The following is a 20,475-nucleotide window of genomic DNA, read 5'->3' on the forward strand; positions in this document are numbered from 1 at the left end:
CATGCCGTTTTGTTTCCTTGTGTCTACTTTAGAACAAAAATAGAATCTATTTTTCCTGATTTGGCTCACACCTCTCAGGCCCACAAATAAAGTAAAGGCAGCTTTGACATCTGCTTTCCTTTGGAAGCCATGTAGGAGGGTCTTCATGGAATCAGAGCAGTAGGGCTCCTAAGAGATTACCTAGTACTTCTGGTCCACTGATTATCAATTTTTTTTTCTCTCAGTGATAGACCCTTTTTTTGCAGAGTAAATGTAATGTAGGATGCCAACATATAAAACAGAAGGAGAGCTTTCCTAGTTAAATGAAAAGTGCCACTTACCTCAAATTTTCCCTTATGAAGAGGCAGCCTCTTGTGGGTCCTTCACAGAGTTAAGGGTCCTAGAGAGCATGATTTGAAAATGGACTCTTAAAATTTCATGGGCACAAAGCAGATGCCTGACCCATCCCCCCTCCCAAAATTGATTGAGTTAGAATTTACATTTTCAACAACATTATTCAACAAGACAATTCTGACACACTGTAAAATTTGAGACCCACTGACATCATCTAATGCGTTCATTCTGCAGGTGAAGACACTGCTGCGTGGGGTGGTGACTTGTCCATGGTCTCACAGCTAGTTGGTGCAGGCCTGAAATTCAGGAAACCTTAGATCTCGCTTCGATAGGCTTCCTAGTTGAAGCAACAGAAACTCTCTCTGGTGAAAGCAGAAGAACTCACTGGGGGGTTATGTTGTGGTTCATCGAATGGAAGAAGAATCGCAAGAACCAGGAGACAGGGCAGTGCCAATGGACGGGATGGTGAGAGTTACTATTACCCTTCAGTGTACAGCTAGCAGGATCTCTCTAACAGTAGTCAGAATCTTGGGGGAGACGGTCTGAGTGGCTCAGCGCAGACAGGGAGCTCTCTTTGGACAGGTATTAGGGAGAAACTTAGTCAACAGTCATGCCAGGACCTCACATGACAGATGCAGCAGAGCTCCTTGAGGAGAGTGGGTGGAAATGGACATAAGCAGGCAAAATATGACAGCTGTATATTCTGCCACCTTTCCACCACACTGTGCTTCTTGCTGTTGGGGTCCATGCGTCACAGAAAAAATCCAATTGAAATGAAGGGGTTAAGGTAAATTCTGTGGCTTAACTATCAGCCAAATGACATTTTAACAGCCTATTTAGCATAGCCTGGCTGGGCTGAGACCTTCCTCGCAAAATGCCTTAATCCTTGGCCTCTAAATAGAGAGTTATTTTCAATTTCTCCAGTTCCTAATGTTTTAAATGGAACTACTGTTCCCCTTAGAGCACCCAGTGGCTGGCTGGAGACCTTTATTGATATATATATAAATTACCCCAATCCCCTCTGCTACCTACAGATCCAATCATATTGAACTAATGCGCATATAAATAAAAACCTGGAAGTGTGGTTTATGGCAATAAGTAGTGCAACCGAAGTTTATACTATTCTGCAAAGACACCTTGATACATTGCTGATAATTTTCATAATGTGTTTAAAGAGGCAGTGTGTCGGCTCAGGCTAGAGCACCCTGGAAGCTGAGTGGGAAATCTGATTCCCAAGCTTCTGATTGACCAAGAGGAGAATCTGTCCTGCCAGGAGGAGGCTGACCCCAGACTGTGAAGGGCAGAGAGCGGGAAATTTTTTTCCAAAGTCACGAGGCTGGAAAGAGTTGGACTGGCCTGCAAAATGTGCAGAGGTGGGCTAAGGAGTTCTGTTGCCCTCTTCTTGCAGCCTGGATTCTGTAGACAGTCCTGATGGAGGTTTGGCTGTGAGTAGCAGCTGGCCCCAGAATAGCTGAGGAACAGGTCAACTGCATTCTGCAAAGCAGAGGTCTTTCGCCTTGCTAAGATGTTCCAGGGGACACCCTGGAGTGATGTGTTTGCTCTCAGAGGAAAGTTTCCAGGTGATGTACTCTTCCTTACTTGTCTTCCTCATATCCACTCTATACACTGCTGCTGAAGCAGTTTTTCAGGAAGATAAATCTGATTATGGCTGTTCTGAACATTTCACCCCCACCCCACCATAACTTAACTCACTGTGGGGCCAGCCTCCAGCCTTATCTGTTCTGCAGCCCCTACCCTCTCTGCCCCAACCCCTCTGACCTCCTCTTTGTTCATGTTTGTTATGAACGTTGTTTTCTCTGCCTGGAATGCACAGTTCTTATAGCACAGTACAAACTCTCCACCTATTAAACTGTCATCTTGCCCCCATTTTTTTTTCCTACTTAGACCAAAGGTTCCCTTACTCTTTGCCTTTGCTCCCTATTATTGCCTTAATCTGAAATGCACTTTCTGTCATCTCTGAGTTCAACCCATCTGCACAGTCCAGCCTCCTTATTAATACACATACCCCTCATTTTTCTAGCTGGAAATCATCTCTTCCATGGCTCCCTTAGCAAACTTATCACTTTCAATTTAATAGCATATTGATTTATGTATGTGTACTAATTTCTCTCCTGATCTGGATATGCTTGGGACTGGTTCATCTTTGGGTTCTCCAAACTCCTGACGTGCCTATCTGTAGCAGGTGCTTAGTGTTTGTTGATTGCACAAATGAATGAATGTATAAATGAATGGGTTTTGGCCTCTGGAGGAGATGTCAATCCTGGACAAGAATTAAAAGGAGGGGGGGCATTGGACAGTGAGCATGAAATGCCTGAAGGTGCAGATGTGACTGTGAGCATGGGAGGAGAGGCATGGAGCTCATGGGGTGGGAGTGCGGGTAGTGGCGGCGGCAGGGAGGAGATAGTCTTGTCCTTGGGTGTTTTGCCTAGGGTAAGCCCTGAATCAGAGCCCAGGGGGGAACTGAAGGAGATAAATTAAGCAAAACCTATCTTTCTTGCTTTATGCTACAGAAAGTGATATAAGAATCTTATTGGAGTTTGAGAAGAAAGTATTACAATGTGTGTTTATATGATTTTCTCATTTTTAAAATCTGTTTTTGATATATTTTGATATGTAGGTAATATCTGTTTTATGATATACATATGCAATTTATAAATATATACATATGCGAATAGGTAACTATACAATGAATTTGTTGATGATTTTTTTTAACTCAGCTTGCAAAAAATAAGTTTATAGAATGCTGCTTTAGAAATTCAACCCTTGTGCTAAGCCAGAGTTCGTAAATAACCTTCCAACTTTGAGCTATCTTAATGATCCTATCTATTAATCAGGAAAAATCTAAGAAAGGTTCTTTGGTTTACATTTATTTGCAAGTCAAGTAAGGATCCTACCTGAAGTTCAGTGTATTGTAATAAATATACTGGCCTTGGAATCACAGAACAATTGTTTCTAATTCTGGGTTTGTCACATACTAGCAGTGTGGTCTGGGGCCAGTTAGCCTTTCTGGATCTCAGTTTCCTCATCTGTAAAATGGGGTTAATGTTAGTACCTACACCATAAATGAGAGCATGCATGTGAAACATTTAGTAAGCTGCCTGACACATAATTAATGCTTATAAATTGCAGCTCAGAAGGATCTAATCCAGGAATGTCACATAGCTTAGGATCACTTCACCCTGTGACCGTTGCAGACATCACAAATTGATGCCAGCCCTTTTTCCTTCAGGATTTAGATTAGACCTCAGCGTTAGGTGAAATAATTAAAAAAAGCAAAACACAAAAACACTTTTCCTGGGGGCAGTTGCAATCTCTGAATATCATTTGTTCCAAGGAGCTGCTATCATACAGAAGAAACCTTGATGGAGATGGACCTCCTTAGCAACAGGAGAGATCCCAGTGAGACTTGAAGGAGAACTTTTCCTATTTAGGATCCCAGTAGGATGCTATCAAGAAGGTCTTTGAAAACTTTCCTCTAGGGATTTTTAGGGCTATGGCAACAACAGTGAGGATAATGCCTTACATTTTAAATAGTACTTTTTATTTTTCAAAGCACTTTTATGTACATTTTCTAACTTCATCTTCATAGCAACCCTGTCTGGTAAAGCAAAGCAGGTATTAGAATCAGAAAAATAGGAAAGTTTTAAGTGAAAAGAATCCTAAAGTCTGTGTCCAACCTCCTCATTTTTTAGGCAAAGAAATTGAGACGTGAGAGAGAAACTTGTTCCAGGTAAGATCATTGAAGCCAGGCACCTTACATGGAACTTCTTGGTATCATCCATGGTGCCAAACTCATGCTTAAAGAGATTTGTCAGAAAATGAATGAATGAATTAGTGAATGAATGACTCTATGAATGAATGAAGTCTTTCAGTGGTCAATCCTGAGCCATCAGATCTGTGTTGCTATAACTGGGAGGGAACTTTTCTCTTGCAGCCTCCTGTAGCTACTGATAACCACTGCCTATATTTTTGCCTGAGGGTCCTGACAGCTTCCAAGAATAGGAATAACCCAACTTAGGTTTTGGCTCTCAGCAGAAGCTGTGAACCCTTCAGGAGGAAACACCATCTCTTTGGAAAAAAGTACAGGTGGATAATTCTGAAGCTCTACCATTTTTGAGTCCGGAATAGGGAAGGAACTGGTCATGATTTTGAGATATTTTGTTCTTGAAGATTTAACCATCCCACAAAACTGCGATTTTTGTTATCAGGAGTTATAGCAATACCTGGACCCCTCCTTTCTGAGGTTCACATCTGCCCTCCGTTGGTGGGGAAGGGAGCCCGCACAGATCCTACCTTATAGGAAAGCTTCTCTGGGGTTAGTTTTTTGATATTGGAGGGTAGCATGGAATTAATGAGGGTGTGGTTTCTTGGTGTTTGGTGAGACCAGATTGGCAGCTTGCATATTTTTTCTAGGAACTAATTTGAATTAATTCCTTTCTTTCTTCCTTTGATATAGAATGCTCATCTCTCCTAGGCACTCTGAGAGTAATACAGGATTATAAGACTGTCAAGAAACAATAGCTTAATTTGGGGGATGAAGCCAGACATTTACAAGTGAGGTAATTAAATCACAATTCGCATGTATGTCTGGAGTTAAAGTGGATCATTATGACAGCATTAGGAAGTCAGTGAAGAAGTTAACTGTGGGTTATATTATGGAGCTTGAACTGGATGCAAATAGTATTATAACACTTACTGCATGCCAAGCTCTGGTCTTAGAAATTTATAAATATGAATTCTGCTTATTCTCATAACAAGATTATAAAGTAGATGTTATTAGTATTGAGGAAATCAAGGTAAAGCAGAGTTAAGTAACTTGTCAATGGTGGAGATGGGACTTGAACTCAGGCAGCCCTGCTCCAGAGTCTGTACTTTTAGCCACTATACTATGCTGCTTCCCTGGGAGTGTGGGATTTGGTTGGTAGAAGAGAAGGGCAAGGTGTGAACAACATATGAGGAAAGAGTTACTATTGACAATAAATACAGTATATTTAGGAAAACCATCTGGGTTGGAGTGCAGAGGTTATGGCTGGAGATACCAGCATAGAGATATGAAAATGGGTAAATGGAGCAGGATTAATTATAGATAGCTTTTATGGTGGTTTAGGTTAAGTCCTTCTGTTGAGCAAGAGCTGGACTTAGTGCCTCACTTCTAAGTCACAGAATATAGTAGAAATGATGGTGTGTGACTTCTGAGATGAGGTCACAAAAGGCATTGTATCTTTCTCACTCTCTCCCTGGGGTCACTCATTCTGAGGGAAGCCAGTGGCCATGTCTTGAGGATGCTCCATCAGCCCTATGAGGAGGTCCATTTGGTGAGAAACTGAGGCCTCCCACCAACAACCATGGGTGCGAGCCATTTTGGAAATAAGTCCTCCATCCACAATCAAACCTCCTGCCCTGGCTGACATCTTGACTGCAGCCTCATTTCTGCTGCTAAGCTGCTCCTGAATTCCTGACCGACAGACATGCAAAATAATACACATTTGTTGTTTTCAAGTTGAGGTTGTTTTGGGGTAATTTGTTAACAGCAATAAATAACTAATACAGCTTTCAGTGCTTTCTTGAGGAGTGTAGATCTTGAAATCTTAGCCTCATGCTTAATACAGAGTACCTGGTCAGTGAATGCTTCCTCAGTTGAATTGTAGATGCTAGGGAGCCGCTAAAGGTTTTTAAAAGCAGGAAATAACATGATGACAGTAATCTTTTAGAAAGATTAGTGTAGAGTGAGTGGGCAAGATGGATTGGGGTTGGGGGAGACATCATAGGGAGGCTAAATTCAAGTTATTAAAATTGCCCAGGCATAGGTGTCAAGGGAGGAGAAGGAAAGGAGCAAAAATAAGCTCCATGAGAGTTGTAACTTTGCTTGTTTTTCTTTACTGCTGGAGCCTCAGAGCCTTGAACAGTGCCTGATGCATAGTTGGCACTCAATAATATTTATTACATGAATGATTGAATGCTGAGTGGGTGAGGGAGTGAATCAAAAAGATAGAAATGAGGTGCTCTGGAAAGTTTTTTTTCCCCTCCCACTTTGGAAGTGAAAACGCTCCAAAGTTTCTATAGGTAATCTCTGGAGTAGATTTCGGTTACCTCAAGCTCTATTTTCTATTTCTATGATCCTGATTTCTACGGTCCAGTCTTTTTTCAAAGCCCATTCCCATTCTGAAGTTGATTTTAAAACATTTTTTGTCTTTTTTACATCTCTCATGCCACAAACATTTATTGCATACCTATAATATGCTTAGCATCGTGATGGGCCCTCGGGGGGAGAAGATGAGTGAGATGTGGTCCTGTGATGCTTTCAGTATCTCTTCTTTGGCTTTCATCTCAGGGCAGCTCAGAAGTTTATTTTTGAAATAAAGATTCATTTCTTAGTGGAATTCTTAAGTGGGAAGCAATGAAATGAGTTCAGACTTTTAAGAACTGGTATTAGAACTTGTGGATGACTTCACTTGTTGCTGCTCACCCTTGCTGATATGCCCTAATAATATTCAAAAGCTGTGACTTTGTTTTATTTCTGTTCTTTAGCAGACTATACTGCTAGGCTGAGAGAACCTGGTTTGTTGTGTTTAGTTTTGCCACATTGTAGGACAGGACAAAACGAGACATGGCCCAAGGTTGTTAGTGTTCTTTTCAATTTTCAGGAGTTTCTGCATATTTCTCCTGGCTTTACATTCTACTTAATTGACATTTGCCCTTATAAATACAATTTGGTGCTTAAAGGAAAAATTCCAGACAGGACCTAGGTCTGCTCATGAGGGGGCATTTGCTACAGGGTACATGAGCTGGATTTGAAATTGAGGAAAAAGCTTGAAGAATGACAACTGGGGTTTATAGCAAGAGTGCAGTTCTATTGAATAGCAGTAATGGCCTGGAATTCTGTGTTAGGAATGATTCTGATGTATAATTGGGCTTGATAGGAAAGAGCACCATGTTACATTAACAATGACAGTTGTGGGTGTGGGGACATGTACTGTGTATATTTGGAGTAGTGGTTGAAAAGCTGATCTGAACTCAGGTGTTCAGGGTGAGGAACCAGATGCACGGAAGACTAAGGAAATTTCATTCCCGTTGACTAATCCTCTCTCTACCTCCTCATTTTCCTTCCTCTTTCTCTTCTTCCCTCCCTCTCCCACTTTCCTGCTGTTTGTTCTCATGCTCTACTGCCTCTCTTTTTCTTCTCCCTCTGCCTTCACATAGCTGCCTTTCAGCAGATGTGAAGGATGCCTCCCCATCTCCACCCTGGCAATACACATTTTTAGAAAACCATTGTTCTCCGCTCGTCTAGGGATGGTTCTGGATTACCGCGTGGTTAGGGCAGTGAGGTCAATGGCTTTGCAACCTTCTTGGCTCCATTTTGCCTCCCATAGTTCTGGCCTTGACCTTTCAAGACTGCATCAAGTTCATGGACAAGAAAGCGCTCTCAGGATGGGGAGGATGTATAAACATGACCCATCGCTTCCTCCTCCCCATTTGTACCACATTCTGGGTATAGCCATAGCCAGACCTTTGAGTCTCCACCAGGGCCTCCCTCTGGCTCTTTTCATCAGAATTAAATTCATTAACATTTAAAAGAAAAGAAATTTCTGAAAATATTCACACAGTTGACTTTAAAGAACTAACGGTGTTTCATTTAAATTTGCTTTCCATTTAAGTCAAGGCAGGCACACTAAAGCTGATTCCTTTAGCAGAAGCAGACTCAACTATTATCATAATGCTGTCTACCTTTTTTTTTCCCTTCTCTCCATTTGATAACCACATTTTACTCTTAAATATTTAGTTTCCTTTTATTCAACCTTTTCGGTTACTATATTAGTATGGAAAGGAGGGGAGACAGTCTTTTTCTTAGCCCGGTTGATATTCATCTGTCTGCCTAAAATTATTTTTTTCTTTTTCCTTTTTGTCATTTGCCACCATTTTGGCTGGTGGGTGTAGGGTTGTTTTTTTTTCTTCTAAACTCTAAGCACATTGAGCGTCTTCAGGCTTGCATGTTAGACAGGAGACTGATAGGATAATGATGATGGAATGTTAAATGCTATCTATGTAAATCAGCTGCATCAATGGGTACAAGATTCAGCTACTTTAGGTTTTTTTTTTTGACATACATTTTCATTTTTTTAAGGAGAATAGTATTGGATTGTTATTAACCTACTTTAGAAGAATCTTTGCATTACCAGACACATTACTGTTTTGCATAAAGGCATATTAAATTTTGGTATGATGTACAACATCCTTTTCTCCTAAATGCTGCTTTTAGCCTCCAAATAAGTTCCTTTGTATTTTTGGTGGAAGAATGGTTTCTGATAGCCATATCCCAGTTGGGAGGTAGAAAGGAACAAATGAAGACCTTTTACATAGTCTCTGATAGTAGGGGGAAGCAGCTGATATTTTCTCCATTTATTTGAGGTACAGAAATAAGCTGGGTAGATTCTAAGAGTGTTCAGGTTTTGAAGTGATCAGGGAAACATCTGATTCATCTAGAACAAAGCCAGTGAGAGCAAAGTTTGGATAGGATTGGATTAGATTAATAGCATGAGAGTGGTTAATACTCTTTTGGTTGCAAGCGATAGAACCCAATTCAAACCTATTCATAAACTAGAATAGACAAGGGTGCAGAGATTTCAGTGGTGGCCTGGGACCTGGACCTCAAGAGATGTCATTAGCTTCTTTCTTTTCTCCTTTCTCTCATTTCTTCCTCACCCCCTCCCATCTCTTTCTTCATATATGTTACTCCCCCACCTTTGTCTCTCCTCTTTCACTCCCATCTCTCTCTACCCTCTTTCAGCCTTCTTCTCTCAGTGCTCTCCCACACCTCTCTACCCCTCTGTCTCTCTCTTCTTCATTGCTCTCTCCCACATCTTTCCTTCTCTCAAACTCTTTCCTCTGTTGCTCTTTCTTCCATTCCTTTTCTGTTCCTATCTTTCTCTCACCCCATTTCAACCTCCTTTCCCCATATTTCTCTTTTCCTGATTCTTTGTTCTTCCCCACCTCCCTCTCTTACCTCACTCTCTCTATTCTCCTATCTGTCTTTATCTCTCCTCAATCTCTCTCCCATCTTTTCTTCTCTCTATTCCCCCACCCCACCTCCAACTCACTTTCTCTCCTCCTGTCTCTTTCTCTTTTTTCCTTATCTTTCCCCATGTCACGAACTTTTCATATAGGCCTGTGTAACGGCTTTCTCTACATAATGAGAAACATGGCGCAGGAAATTCCAGTTTTGCATCTTTCCAGTTCAGTGACTGTTTTTGTTTCTGGGATGCTCAGTCAAATACCACGAAATGGGTCAGGTTAAACAATGGGAATCTATTTGTTAAGGATTTTGAGGCTGAAAGAAGCTCCAAGGTGTCATCAAAGCAATGCTTTCTTCCTAAAGAACAGCCTTCTGATCACAGTGACCCAAGAGCAAAGAGTGCTTTTCCCACAAGGCTTCAATTTTATATAAATCTCAGAGAAGGCTTTTTTTGTTACTTACCCACTCCTTGGGATTAATTCACTCAAGCAGCAAAACGAGAAATTCAGTCTCACCTACTTAGGTCAAATGCCCATTCCTGCGACCAGTGACGATGGGGGTGGGGCAAGCAGCTTACTGGATTCAGCAGCTCCACCATAATCACTTAGAGTAGGAAAGAAGCTGTTCCTTAAAAAAAGTGGGAGTGTTATTAGCAGAAGGACCTGGATTCTGGAAAGAAAGAAGCAGTAGATGTCCACCACAACCTCCATGATAGGGGTATGGGAAGGAGAGGACAGTCTTCCGTGCCATGATCTTGTCTGGCCAGATGGTGCATATTGGGATTGCGGATGGGCATTTCTCACTAGTGGATGTAGCTGAATGTTTTTCTTTTTGGTTTTAGGGACTCTTCCAATCGCTTGAAAAAGACCCAGGTTTCAATCACTTCAGGTATCTTTCCTCCTTGTTATCGATGTTTTCCATCTCCAAGCTTGTTGTGGGGAGGATGCCCCAGATGAGTCCAAACAACCACACATCTTCCACCCTAAGCTTCTTCTCATTCTAACTGTACCATCCCCACTCATTTCCTGGAGTTTCTCCATTTCCACACCAAATGTGACCTGAACCTGCATTCTTTGTGGTTCACACAGACACATTTCAGAAGACAAAGGAACGAAAGAGAGAAATACTCACAAAAGGGTGACCACTACAAAGTGTTACACTGCACTAACATTTTCCAAATTACCTTCTGTATAATCCTAGTTCAATGAGCTGTTAAAATATGTTTTGCCACATAGAAAAGTAGGGGGTTTTGTGCTCGTGTAAGTATGAGAAATGCTAGGGGTTGGATTAAACCATGTCTATAGACTTTAGGAAGTATTTGCTACCCTCTTTAATTTGTGATGATTCAAAAGTCAAATAAACAATGTTTCCAAATTGTATTTAATTACATAGAACAATGAAGAATCTCCTTTTCACTTTTTGTTGCCTAGCTCTTGGTCAAGTTCCTTAGTTGCAGTTTTTTCATCTATAAAATGGGGTTACAGGTAGCCTTCTGCTTTCTTTATAAGATTCTTGTGAGATTATCAGTATGGAAGTACTGTAAAAAAGTACACTAAAAATAAAAAGCAAAGCATAAAAATACAATGCATTATTATGAGTTGTATCATTTTGAGATAATTAGTATTAAGAGGAATTACTGTAATACCCAAAGCAATTCAGCACTATTTCTATGAGATTCTTGACGTTTTAAGCATGTTGATCTGATTTTTTTTTTTTTTTTTTTTAAAGAGAGAGGGAGGAAGGGAAGGAAAGACAGAGAAGGAAGGAAGGATGGAAGGAAGGAAGGGAAACATTTTTAAACATTTTCTTGTTTTATTATATTTTGTTTGTTTGTTTGTTTTTTACATGGGCTGGGGCCGGGAATCGAACCGGGGTCCTCCGGCACGGCAGGCAAGCACTCTTGCCCACTGAGCCACCGCGGCTCGCCCTGATCTGATTTTTCTAGGCATCACTTTTCCCAGTCCCCAATCCCTCTGTGGGTGGGTTTCAATGTCCATTTACCACCTTCCAGGCCAGTTCTCTGGTTATTGCTTTGCATCATCCATCCATTCCATGGAGTCACTTCTGTGGACCAGGCAGCGTGCAAGGGGCAGGCACGGAGGGTTGAACCCCACATGGTTGCTGCTGTCAGGAAGCTCACAGCGAACTACTGTGAAGACGGACATTCAAGCACATGATCCCTGTGCCGTGTAGACTAAGTGCTAAGTCCATGGGAATACAAGGGCTGCTTAGTTCCAGGGTGACTAGTTCAGGAAAGGCTTCCCAGAGTAAGGGGATGTTTGAATTAAGCCTCAACCTGAAACACAGGAATGAACAAATCACCTATGTGGAATGACTGGAAGTTTCACATTCCCATAACTCCTGTCAAAGGGCCCTGAAATCGCTGCATTAGAAAGGCATTCCTTTTGTCTAGTCTCTTATTGTCTTCAGGTAGCTCTTTACTTTTGTGTACCATCTAGGAAGGAGGAGCTCTTTAGGCTATTTACTCTTAGCATGTTAGCATGAACTATTTTATACCTTCAATTTTTAGTGCAGCAGAAGGCAGAGCTTTGAAGAAATGAAACATGTCAAATAGAGAAGTAAGTAATAATACAGTTTAGGGACATAGAGTATGGCAATGGGAAATTAGGGGCACTGGGATGTGAAGGAACATATTCAGCCTCATGGTGCTTCGGTGAATTGGGTTGATTTGCAGAGCAAGCGATGGAGCCTGCAATACGATAGGGCAAGGAAGAGCAGAACGATGAGGCCAGAAGGGGGTCGATGAGGCCAGAAGGGGGTCGCATCTTACTTTTTTCACATTAGTTTGGGATGCGGATGATCTTTACTCATCACAAACATGCCAGGATTTGGGAGCTTGGGTGGGGAGAATGACAAGCACATCTTTAGTTGGAATGGAAAGCATTTGGTTGAATTTACCTGCTTCAAAATGCCTCAACTTATAAGAGCCAACCCCAGAGCTGAGTTGAGGCCAATTCAACTTCTTCCTAATAAATAAAGCCAAGAACGTTGAGGATGTGTGTTGACGGAGAGACCTACCGCCTGCGCCCTCCTCAAGGTGCTTGTGGAAGGGGTGCTGGGGCAAGAGGGGAGACAGGCTCAGCAGGGATTTGCCGAGAGCTCTATTTCCTCCACCAGGCTGTTAATCGCAGTTTTTGGCTAAGGCTGTGGCTGGAGCTGCCCATTTTGGTTTTGGCGGACGCCTCCTCGAGGGCCTTTTGTGCTTCAGCCTGTTTGTGCTAGAATGTGACACATGCACCCAGCAGCCAGCCAGGTGCCAAACATGTAATCCGACACCATATGTTCCCCAATCAGGAGAGAATAGAGATTTTTTTTTTCTTCCAATTTTGGAAGTAGGTTAATTACATTCATCTACATTTTCAGCTTTTGGGGTCACAGATGCTAAATTATCTCTGACATATTTAGGTGGTCATATATGACCAAGATTATTGAATGTGAACTTAACCATCTAGAGGATGGTGCAAAGAGCATATCCTCAGAATGAACCCACAGCTCAAAAAGATGTTACCTTAGTGAGAAAGCTCATCATCTGTACTACTTGTTTTTTTTTTGGCATGGGCAGGCATCAGGAAATGGATGCATTACTTTTAAAAAGGGATTTAAAGAGGTTTTGTGAAGGGCAATTGGTGCTGCTCATTTTATTAACACCCTCCTTTGCCCAGATGTTGGTTTGTTTGTAATATTTAATCAGTTTTCCCGTGGATGTTGATGGATGGAGCCAGCTGAGTCATTCATCTCTGCTGTTTTTGTTCTGAAAATTTAAGCATAAAGACCAAACGTTAGACTGAAAAAATCAAGTCTATTTGATTCAGGGTATTTAACCAATGCAGGCGAAAGATCGTCTTTTGCATGGCTAATATGTACTGAGAATTTGATTAGTGCCAAGACAGTGCTGAGCTGTTTCCATGTACTATTTTCTTCAGTTTTTGAACAATCTAGGTGGCAAGATTGTTATTATTCTCATTTTACAGCTAAGAAATTGGATGTGCCTGTTATCTTCCATTAGCACCTGCAGATGCACACCTGTACACTTCTCTATCTGGTCTCTGCCCTAGGAAGTTGACAGAGAATGGATTGTATCCACCCTTTCCCTGCTTCCTGGCTTACCTATGGGTTTGAACATTGAGGGGTCCTGGCCGGAGATTGGAGGGATGGAAGGGGGAGAGTGAGGTCAGGTTACCTGTTCTCTTGGTTCCCTCTAGGTGAGCCAGTCTCCATCTGGCTGTTCCTCTCAAAGGCTCTCTCCTTCCAGGTTTTGATAACTTTGCTCTCCCCTCCATCCTTGGAGCCTAAGGGTGGTAACAACTCTGTGGCTGCTACTGCTCACCCAGGATTTCTTCTTGGATTAGTATCTACCTCTTTGTAAATAGACTTTTCTTGAATTAGTATCTACCTCTTTGTAAACAGACTCTTCTTGAATTATTCTAATTTGTAATCTTAATCTGTACCCCTCTTAGGCCCCCATGACAGAAAAATTTAAATAATCTGCCCAAAGTAACACAGGTAGAAAACTAGTAGGACTGAGATTCATATACAGCTTTGCCTTATTAAAAAGAAGGCATCTTAACCACTCCTCTGTACTTCCTCCTAGTCTTTAGGCCATTGGTTCTCCAGCTTTAGTCTGCATCAGACTCACCTCTCTATAGGGCTTGTCAAAACACAGACTGCTGGGCCCCAGCCCCAGAGCTTCAGATTCAGCAGAAGGGCTGGAAAATTTGCATTCCTAGGGAGATTCCATGTGATTACGGTGCTGCTGGTTCAAGGATCCCATTTTGAGAACATCTATCTTAGATAAAGTAAGCAATGTCTTCATGTCTCCTCCCCCTCCATGAAAGAGATTTGATTGCAAATGTGACTGTGTGGTAGGTTTATGGTTGATATATCTCTGTCTTCCCATGCAGGCAAATGAATCACTGAATGGCTGCCTCTGGATGGAGCCATGTTTTGCATGGCTATCAGTTAATGGCCTTAATTAAGAAGGCAATGTGGCTAATGAACAGAGCACAAGCCTTAGAAGTAGAGCAGTCGTTCTCCAGGGGTGGTCCCTGGAGCAGCAGAATCAGCATTTCTTGGGAACTTTTTAGAAATGCAAATTCTGGAGCCCCACCCAGCCCTTCTGAGACAGAAACTCTGACCCTGATGCCTGGCAATCAGTGTTGAAACAACCCCACTAGTAGTTTGTGATGCCCATAAAACATTGGGAATCAGTGAACTGGGCAGTTGGGATGGAGGTTCCGCTGTTCTACCTATTCTGAGTAAGCCATGAAACATCTCTGAGCCTCAGATTTTTGCCTGTGAACTAGAGATGATTCTTTTTATTTCTTGGATGGTGAAGAGGATTCAATTAGATGATGTACGTAAAAATACCTTGCCAGATTTTTCTGTTATAAAGGTGCATCTTTTCCCCTTTGTACATTGCAAGTTAGGCTGTCAGGCTGCTTTACTACCATGAAATAGTCTGTTCCTAAGGCAGCAGATGTCCATATTCTGCCCAGATTCCCTTGGCACCGCTGGGAGGTCACCTGCACACAGTGTTCACTGGCATGGCTACTTCCATCTCTGCCTAAGGGAGTGTCTTCACCCTCACGAGAAGGAGGGCAGGAGAGCTATGTATACCTCAATTCCTGTATTTTAAAAGTAAATATATATAGAGAGAGAATCTTTCAAATTTCATAAAAATTTGAATGCCTTCTCACTGTAAATGGTTCATATGATTTTCTCCCCTTGGATTTATTAACCTGTGAGTTATATTAATGAATTTCCTAGTGTTGAATTATCCTTGCATTTCTGGAGCATTATTTTAATCTGCTATTTAATTCTGTTGGCTAAAATTTTATTTCATATTTTTGCAATGATATCTACAAGTGAGTACGGTCTGGGGTTTTTTGTGCCATCTTTTCGAGGTTGGGATCTAAATGTCATACTTGTCTTTTAGAATGAATTGGGAAGTTTTGTTCTTTTTCTATTCCCTGTATCAGTTTAGGTAGCAATAGGATTATCCCTTCTCTGAAAGTTTCTGTAGGATATCATTTAGGCCTGATGCCATTTTGTTAGTTTTGTTTTGAGGACAGTCTTTGATAAATTTCTCTATTTCTTCTAGGAAACTCATCTGTCTAAACTTTTTATCTCTACTGGGATCAGTTTGGTAAGTTATTTTTTCTTAAAATTTTCCATTTTGTTTACGTTTTCAAATATATTGCTCAAAATTACACAAAATATTTTTCTAATGGGGTTTTTCAGTTTCCTCTCTTTTGATGTTTTCTGCCCTTTGCAATTTGTTTTCTGTATTTGCTTTTGCTCCGATTTTGTTTCTTGATTAGGTTAGAATGGTATTGAGTTCTGTGTATTGTTTTTTGTACCTGGCCACTTTATTAAATACTTTTATTTTTTATATGGTCTTTTTGTTGATTCACTTATGTTTTCCAAGTTAAGTCTAATCATAAATTCTAAAACATGCAAACAATGATACATATGAATTAATTTTCCTAAGTTGTATCTCTTATTTGGTTGATTTTATATGCATTGGCTGGTGCGCTTAAAATAATGTTAAATGATAAATGCGAAAGCACACCCTTATGTCTTATTGTTGACTTATAAGGGGATGCTTCTAGTGTTTCCTAATTAGCTTGATTCTTGATTTTGGTGGTGAGTGGGGTGTATGTCTTTCTCCAAAAGTGATTTTTATTTTAAAGTTAGAAATGGATTTGCATGTTATCAAATGCTTTTTGACAGTTACTTGGTTCTCATATTTTTTTCTCCTTTGACCTAATAATATGATGAATTTCATTAATGGATTTTCTAAGATTGAAATACTTTTGAATTCCTGGAATGAATCAATTTGCATAATGTACTAGTAGATTCCCCTGGTTAACATTTTATTTAGTTTTTATATTGATATGTTTAAAGTTAGGTTGGTTTTCTTTTTTATCTTTGCAATATTTTAATATCAAAACCTTAATTCTTAATGGATTTCTAATAGTCTATCATGTGGATATGCCACTAACTAATAGCACAAACAGTCCCTTTGTATAGACGTTTAAAGACATTTACGTTGTTTCCAGCTTTTCACCATTTTAAATCAAGCAACAATGAATACACTTACTAACCCTCCTCTTCCACAGAGCTCAGCCCATTCACCACTTCAAAGAGAACTCATTCCTAACCTCTGATTACACTACCTTCTCCAATTATATGGAGTTTTCTTTTCCTCATAGTGTTTATTATACCTTTGTAACATCAACTGTGTGATTGATTAATGTCTGGATCCTTTATAAGATAGCATGTGCCATGTAGTTAGAGATCATATCTGATATTACTCATAACTGCCTCCTCCAGGGAGCTTAGTGCCTGGATCATAGTAGATGGTCAGTAAATATTTGTTGAACACTGATTCTCACCTATCTATATGCACTTAATTCTGAGGAAGTTAGGCCTGTTAAATAAAAGGGAATGCCTTTTATTTTCTGACCATTTGGGTTGTCAAGATACCACATTTTTGGATGGAGCTGGGGCTGAATCATATTGTTTTCATAATTAAAGAGAGAGGAATTTGGTTGCAGTTGGGGATGCTATAGGAAGGAGGGAGAGCTATAAGAGAGTCATGGAGGCTGGGAGAGGGAAGAGGAGGTAGTGTTCCTAGTAGAGCTGGTGGTGAAGGAAAGAAGGAGCTTCACAGAAGAGATTTTTCACATGAAATGTATGCAGTGAGATCCTTCTTCAATTCAAAGTCTTCATCAAATACTGCTCAACTCATCAAGTACTTTGTTGGAATAGGTTTCTTACAGAAGTCATCTGTAAGAATGATTAAGGGGGATTAAGATAAGCTTATTCCACAAATCCAAAGGTGCCCACTGTTATCTGAGTTCTCTAAGATTAAATTTGCCAGAGGCAAATGTAAAGCCCTGCAGGTAGGTTAAAAAAAATATCAGTTGCTCAAGTACAGTCTGAAGGAGACCTGGCTTTCTGAAAACTGTGGGCAATCATCCATGCACAGTGGTCAGTATTAAAACCAAAACAATGAGGGAGGTTTAAATAGGAGTACAGGACCCTGCCCCAAATAAGTCTACTTCCCCCTATTAGCCAGATCACGTTTAAATATTCTTTCTAGGTTTTTATTTTAAGATTGGCAAACTCAGTAGTACCCAGCATGCTGCTTAGAAAGGAAGAGTTTGGGAAGCCATGGCCTAAGAGTAATGGTTGAGGAAAGAAGAGAAGTTTAGTCCCCAAAATAGAAAACTTGAGGGCCACTTGATAGCTACCCTCAACTTTGTTGAACAGGGATCTACCCTGGTCTGTGGGTGTAGAAGGCAGCTTTAGACCAATGCGCAGATATTACCGGGGAGCAGATATAGACTCAATGTATGGAATAACTGTATGGTTAAACTGGAATGTGTTGCTGTTGAACAGGGAGCTTTAAGGCTCTGAGGACCCAAAAGAGATTGCATGACCATCTGCAGGAGAGTACAGAGATTTCTGCATTGAGTGCACCAAGCTATTTGAGTTCTTCAATCCCTTGTAATGCAGTGTCTGCGAGATACTCTTGTGACTCTCTTAAATATGTGCTTTGTCATTCAGGCTGTAAGCTCTGTGAGGACAAGGGTTTTGTCTATCTTGTCCCTGCTGTATTACCAGGGCCTGCCATAGACCTTTGCACTTCGGAGGTGCCTCATAATTATTTAGTGAGTTGAAATGAATAGTTATCACACTGGGTGGCCAAGGCCAAAGAGCAGTTTAGCCAACGGAATAGTAAATTAACCAACGAGATTGGATTAGGTAATTTTGTCTTTCCCTGGACTCCATCCTTTATGTGCCAGATATTGAGCCAACAGGATGCCTGATTGTATTACCAACTTTATTTTTTAGGTGTAGACTTCCATTTCCCCATCTATGAGTTGATAGACAAGCAATATGGCAGAATGGTTAAAGAGAGAGACCCTGGAGTCAGGCTGCCCTATATTACTTTGAAGTTACTTAATCTTCCATGTTTCAGTTTCATCTATAAAATGAGGAAAGTGATATTACCTTCCTATAGGACTGCTATGAGGATCAAATTAGGATGCATACACATACATACACTGGTATATACAGACATATAAATATTTTATTTTATTTTTTTTAAAGCAAGCTATTGCCACAAATAGAACATGTAAGACCTTGGAATAATATGTATAAGGATGTATTCTCTTCATATATGGGAACTTATGTAAAGTCTTCTAAAATTCTTAAGTATCACCATTTGAATGCTAGACCAGAGAGGTAGGGAGAAGGCAGAAGGCTGGTTTGAGTTCAATTTTTGCCCCACAATTTTCGTGTGATCTTAAGCAGGTCACTGTCCTCTCTGGACCATCAGTAACACTGGGCAGTCTGTAGCCTGGGTATTTTGGAGGTGAAATGAACTGAAATACAGGCTGGTGTTTTGTAAATGATATAGAATAAATGCATACCTTTAGTTTTATTATGGTTCAAATTCTTGGTGCATAACCCTCTCTTTGTAGTGAGGACCTAGCTCAGTTAGTTTGCAGAGAAAGGATTTTTCTGTCTTCCACTTTTAGCTCCTCTCCTTCTCATCAGCCCTTCCTGGGAGAAAGCGAAGGAGGAACACTTCCTCTGTTCTTTAAGTTGATCAGATGCTTGAGCATATGATCCTAGGTCAGGAAGAAAAATGACTAGTTTGATTTCTACCCTGTTCCTTCCCTGCCATTTCTTTTTCAGTCCCTCGAAATTTCCCCGGTTCTCCTGTGACAAAAAGCGAGTCAGAATGGCAAATGAAACATGTAGAAGACATAAATTCCAGGCATAAAATATATATCAAATATACATCTATCAATTGGCTTTATGCTATCTGAGCTGCCCCCAGGGTGTCCGTGGATCAGGTGAATGGATTTCTGCCACTGTGGGTAATTCCATAAGGTATTAGGGCAGTCCCTAATGCAGTGGAGAGGCAATATTCTCCCAGTTATATCTCATGGTTTAAGAGGGGGATTTGTATATTTTGATTTTGTGAGTCAATGAAGTTGAGTCCCCAAGGCACTCTTGGAGTTCAGCCTCTCTGTGGCTGTGGAGAGGTGCTGGCACGAGGCCAGGAATGCAGCCCAAGGAAATGAAGCCACCGAAGCCCCAGAGGCCCGACCCAGAAAGGCTGTGTTCTAAGGCCTTAGAGAAAGCTCAGGATAGAGAGGATTACTATATAAATATCATGCTTTTTTCCCCTTTAATTGGTCAACTTAACTATTATACCAAATGGTGAATTTATCTAACAAATGGGAGAAAAATGAGCTATTTGATTGACTGACAACACTGAACCAGATTGGTCAATTCATTAGCTCTCTCTGTGATGATGTAGTAAGAAAGATGGAGAGGAAGAGAGAAACACTAAGAACAGTGTTTCTTGAGCTGACATTTTATTTTCCATGTAATGTGCTTAGCACTTTTCCTGCACTGACACATTTAATCCTCCCTACAGCCCTACGAGAGAAGAACTAGGATTATCATTCACATTTTATAGTTGAGGAAATGAAGGCATTGAGAGGTTAAGCATCTTGTCAAAGACCACCTAGTTAGTGATAGACCAGGGATTCGAATCCCCTCTGAGCCACTATACCATACCACTGTCAGAGGAGAAAAACATCTCTCCAATTTTGGGTCCAGTTTTCTAAGCTCCAGAAGGTCTGATGACTTAGGTTCAGAAAAGTTTGATGGGCAGGAGAGTATTGGAAATGTGCCTGGAAGCAAGTTAGTATTCTAGAATATACCAATAGGCTAAAGACTTTTTTTCAGCTCTGTAAAATGATTGGGAGGTAGGAATAAACCATGCTTTGCTCTTTACATAAGATCTCTGTTAGCAAAATCTACATTTGGACCTGAGCCTAAGTTGAATTGTTAGAGATCTGCTGAGATACAGAGATTCTACAAATAAGACCCTGAAGAAGAAAGATGAAGGCTTTGATTCAATGACTGAATTAGTGCCATGCTAACCATATCCTACCATGGAGAAGGTTGAAGTCCAGCACACGATATGCATGTGGTAATTAGTGAGCAGGATGCAGGGGATGAGTATCTACCATTCATCCCCTTCCTCATAACAGAATCCA

At 40.8% G+C, this 20,475-nt stretch overlaps 1 protein-coding gene across 33 annotated transcripts in view; it reads left to right on the forward strand.

The window, feature by feature from the left end:
• The first annotated feature begins 5,577 nt into the window (after nucleotides 1-5,577).
• The window catches only part of LOC143664558 (uncharacterized), a 191,938-nt gene continuing 177,040 nt past the window's right edge, over nucleotides 5,578-20,475 (forward strand). For 14 of the 33 annotated variants that reach the window (XR_013166503.1, XR_013166492.1, XR_013166493.1 and 11 more), the window contains exons 1-2: nucleotides 5,578-5,669; nucleotides 15,486-15,530. Coding sequence is in view for 2 of the 33 variants with exons in the window: in XM_077138083.1 (XP_076994198.1) it covers nucleotides 5,637-5,669; nucleotides 10,206-10,252; nucleotides 15,486-15,530 (125 nt within the window). In the remaining 31 variants the exon portion in view is untranslated. Of the gene's footprint in view, nucleotides 5,704-10,205; nucleotides 10,253-15,485; nucleotides 15,531-20,475 lie in introns of all 33 variants that reach the window. The other 19 variants (XR_013166504.1, XR_013166505.1, XR_013166507.1 and 16 more) reach the window with 4 other exon arrangements.

This window comes from Tamandua tetradactyla, chromosome 20, assembly GCF_023851605.1.
Source record: "Tamandua tetradactyla isolate mTamTet1 chromosome 20, mTamTet1.pri, whole genome shotgun sequence".
Classification (NCBI taxonomy): domain Eukaryota; kingdom Metazoa; phylum Chordata; class Mammalia; order Pilosa; family Myrmecophagidae; genus Tamandua; species Tamandua tetradactyla.